Raw genomic sequence first — 4,805 nt, forward strand, 5'->3', positions numbered from 1 at the left:
AAATAACTTAATGAAAATACATTTTTGTACAATTACTATAGAAAATACACCTTTGGGGTGGTAAGAGTTACTACTACCTGGATTTTATATCTGTTTTTAAAAACCACATAATCTCCCAGTGTCTTGAGGGATATTGGCATGTGTGTTAACTTATTCACACTTTGAGAGGGTCCAAATGGAAGGTGTAGTGAGGGAGTTCATTTTACACATGATGATACTAAAATGCAAGGGAATAAATTTTGTATGAATTAAAAAACAGATGAAAAATTAATTCAGGATAAACTGCCTTATATACTTGAACCATGTAAGACCTGGCCTCTGCTAATCATATAACCTATACAAATAATTATAGAGAATATTTATTTAAAACTGCAGCACCTTAGGCAGTTTTGTACAAGCTTAAATGTTACACTTGTCAGGAGATGGTCATTCTTTTTTTTTTTTTTTTGTTTTGTTTTGTTTTTTGTTAGTTTAGAAGGGGCAGTGTTTCAGGAGAGTGAGCACTTTGTGTTTGATTCTCACCCTTGGGCATGCTGGGTTTTCCAGGGATGGCCCTGTAAATTGAATCGCCAAAGGGAAAAAACGAAGGTGTTCATTAGCACATGCATTGTGCACATAAGCAGGAGTCATGTGGGTGGCCCAAGTGAGTGCCTAGCACTGGAGCTAAGAATAAGAATTTTTTTCCAGAAGAAATGAGAAAAGGACTTAAGGCAGCAGAATGAATAAAGGTAATACACAGAGAAACTTACTGAAGACACAACTGGTCAAAAATTTGTTCCCTAGGTATTTCTGGTGACATCTCTGGCCTGTTGAATGTCTAAAGTTGTCTCCAGTAGATGAAAGACAAACACTTTTGTAAATATATAGAATAAAAGACTTTTTCTTCCATCTGTTTCTCTGTTGCTTTCAACTCAATATGATCCTTCTTGTAACATGGCATTTTGTGTGGAGGAAACTGTATTTTGATTCCTTTTTATGTTAATAGCATCATGGAGTTATGTATTTCCCAATTATACCCCCTGTTTAAGAAGTTTTTTATATTAAATTCTTTGTAAAATGCTTTTCTTAATCACTGAGTTATTGATAGCTTCAGTTATTTAAAGGAATAATTACCAAACAAATTTTTCTCTTAATTTTTGCTTCTTAATCTTTTGATTCTGGTTAATTTTAAGCATGCAATAAGAAACATTAGTTATAAAATTTGTCTTCTACTGATATTCATTGGGTCTCATCATTTTCAAATGAGTCAAGTACCATGAATAGATTAAATGCAAATTAGAGAAAGATCATCTTCTAAGAAACTAATTGCAATTGAATCTTACCATTAAATATACAATTAAACCATTTCAGAATTCCTCAAAAAGTCTATTTTCAGAGGAGAATAGGAGGAAATCAGGAGATTCACAAACAATTTTTTTTCTTGCCTACTAATGATATTGATCCACAGCTTAGGAGAAAATAGTCTAAGCATACTGCGTTTTAATTTCTATTAATTTTTTTCTTATTAGGAGCCTTTCGTTGAAATTGACAAGAGATGTGGACCAGGAATCCAGGTGTTCCCATGTCCGCCGTGTGCCCAGCAGTCCATCGGCAGACTGGTCCCTGCAGAGTGTGGAAGAAAATGGAGGCCTGGATTCTCTGCCATTCAGGCTGATGTTACAGGACTGCACGGCAGTGAAGACACTTTTGCTAAAGATGAAGAGGGTTCTCCAGGAGGTAACAGTTTACTCTGAAATTAATTCTTTTCAGTGTTGGTGGACAGTGCAGTCTCCAGATTCATTCCAACCCTGCCCTGTCCGTAATTAACTGCATGGCATTGGGCAAGAGTCAAGTCTTCTGTGCTTCACTGTCCTCCTTACTCCATGAAAACTTTGGAGTTCTGGTTTATAAATAGGTACTCAGAATTTCAAGTCTAAATCTCTAAGGTTCCATTAAAGAATAAGTTGATGCCTACCTTCCTCTTAATTATCAGGTAAGAAGTAAATACCATCAGCTACTATGGATGACTTTGAAGCTCTGTTCATATGACACTGTAGCATAGTTTATTAGTTTTTGCACCAATCATAGTCAATCAGGAAAATCCAATCTGATTAATGACTGATTTCATCCAGTGAATGTGTTTGCCTGTGTTTGACCTTCTATAGCCTACATTCAAATGGCGAGCAAGTCAGGGAATGTGTGAGGGAATTTTCCAGATTATCATTTTTCCCCGGGAATCAGTTTCTTTAAAATTCAAGTCTGCTATGATACTACTTTTAAAATTACAATTACATTCTTTGGTAATTTCTGCTATTACTTAATAGGTATATAATGTGATGGACTGAAGTTTAAAAGAATTTTTTCCAGTAAATGGGAATTCAGAAAATCAACCTAAAACTTGTGACTTCTAGATTTCTGGTTATTAATAGGATATACTCATAGTGTTAGAACAAAGATATATATTACTTGGAATAAGTAATAACATGACTTATTAATAATCATGGCTAATATTCTAATACTTTCATAACAATGACATTAGTAGCTGCTGTTGGAGACAAATTGAAGAGTGAAATTAAATTAATTTCATAGAGACTATTGGAAGAATTATCCAGTTTTATGATTTCATTAACTTTTATAAATAATTATTGGAAGGTATCTTTATTATATCTCATCCTGTTTAGAGCAGTTAGGTAGTCTTTGGGCTTGGAAACTATGCCATAATAGAAAGAAATAAAAGGCTGTCACCTGATTACTACTAGAGCTTCAGTATTTTGGTGACTGGGCAGTTCAAAAAGGCAACAATTGAGTTGCATACACTTGTAGTTGAAATATGTTTTTAAAGAATACCAGCGCTCAAAGTTCAGCTCTTCTTTATTTGCTGTTGTCTACACTTGTGACTCATTGGATTGTCATCGTGCAGGTACTATGCAGCCACTCCCTTACATCACCTCCCTGTATAAATTAATTTGTGTCATTTTTATAGTTCACAATCCATCATGTGGGAGTGTTTATGCCATATTGGCAAACTCTGAAAACCACGGCTCTTAAAAAAAATTGTTGCCATTCTTGCGGTTAAATACTTACCTGTAGAATACTTACTATGTGTATGGCAGCATGGTTTCTATGCAAACAAGATATGAATAGATAACTTAGAATCCACCTGTCTTTTGCTTAACATGCAGTATGAATGGCTTTGTACAAGGCAAACCTAATAACATCTGTTGTATCAAAAGATATTAATCTCACAGTCTGTAACATTCAACTATTCAGCTTTATACATTTGTTTGGGTTGCAAAATCAGTACAAGTAAAAAGGGAGTAGGAAGAAATGACAAGCAGTGTCTAGAGGCTTTCTTAAAGTTTCAAATTTCATAATTTTAAAATATTCAGTAATATTCACAATTTATTGAGTTTGTGTTGATAATTCTGTTTCATTCACCAAAGAAATGAAAGAAGATTGATTTTAAAAGGTGATGTGCAGTGACCAATAATTGCATGTCTGTGCAGCAGAAAGAAATCAATCAAGTTGATACTTCACCCTGTACTCTGATCTTTACAGCTTTGATCTTTTCAGCTTCACACCTAAGTGCATTACTTTAATCAATACCTAACCTACAAATCAAGACAATAAATAGTAAGCTCATAGTTCCACCTAAGGTAAGCTAGCTAATTCGGGGCAGCCAATCAAATTAACCTGCATTCACTGCCAAAATCAGAGAGATCAATCCAGCTGAGAAACACTGCAGGACCTGACTTTTTAAAATAAATGTAGCCACATAATTAATATTACCTGTTGTATTTTAATGAATAGAATTATTAGTGATAAATTCTATTTGAAATACTTTGAAGCTATCCTTAAATTTTATGGGAAGGAAAAACTGGGATGAGGAAAAGGAAAAAAAGAAAGAGGGAGAAAGATATACTCATGTATATTTGAAGGTTAGTTTGTACTGCCAATTTCTGCTAGTCTTAAAGGAGCACTTAATGCTTAATTTTTTTCTTGTTATTCTCATTTTTTCTTTTTAATTTCTTAAAACTTTTTTGGTTTTGTTGTATTTTGTTTTTTAAACCAATTTTGCAGGTTTATATCTGGTAATATGAACAACTAATTGGAAGATAACATCATGCAATATAGCAAACATTGTTGAATTTATATTACTTTATTCAATGAAGTTTAGTATTATTTTGTATTTGTATTCTTTAAAAATTTTTTAGCTCAGTAGAAAAAGTGCTTGCCTGGCAAGTACAAGGGCCTGAGTTCAATCCCCATTCCGCAAAAAAATAAATAATTGCAGAAATAAATAATTATGTCTTTTTTTTAGTTGTTTCAATAAAACTTTATTTACAAAGCCAGCAGCTGACTGAGTTTGGCATGTAACATGATTGCTGCTATAGTATTTACTGGTTCCTTACCACTGAGCTGTTCTATGTGCAAAAGAATATGGGCATTGAGTCCACATTAGAATAAATAAGGCACAATAATTGGTGTATGTAGTTGATATCTGGTGATTAGTTAACTTTGAGGAATATCAGATTGTTCAGGAAGGGAACAAGGAACTTACACAGATACTACAAATTTTATCTGATTGGCATGCGAGTGCATGACTGTGTTCTGTTTTCTTTTTTCCATAATTTTATTGAGAAACAAATAGCAGTGAGACAGTTTTAAATCAAATTGGTTGGACAGTTTCAATAATTAACACATTGCATACATTCTTCCTAGTGGTTAATTGCTGTGCAAGATGCGGACTTGATATCCTATTTACAAACACCATTAGAACAAATCCCTCTATTCATTAAGAGAATGTAACTATATATCTATCCTAA

The 4,805-nt window shown here is 33.5% G+C and overlaps 1 protein-coding gene across 2 annotated transcripts in view; it reads left to right on the forward strand.

The window, feature by feature from the left end:
- Positions 1–4,805, forward strand: part of Ccser1 (coiled-coil serine rich protein 1) — a 610,743-nt gene that overhangs the window by 308,352 nt on the left and 297,586 nt on the right. For both annotated transcript variants that reach the window (XM_023705372.1, XM_023705373.1), the window contains exon 5: positions 1,509–1,716. In XM_023705372.1, coding sequence (XP_023561140.1) covers positions 1,509–1,716 — 208 coding nt within the window. The remainder of the gene's footprint in view (positions 1–1,508; positions 1,717–4,805) is intronic.

Source organism: Octodon degus, unplaced genomic scaffold (assembly GCF_000260255.1).
Source record: "Octodon degus isolate 3935 unplaced genomic scaffold, OctDeg1.0 scaffold00218, whole genome shotgun sequence".
NCBI classification, from domain to species: Eukaryota; Metazoa; Chordata; class Mammalia; order Rodentia; family Octodontidae; genus Octodon; species Octodon degus.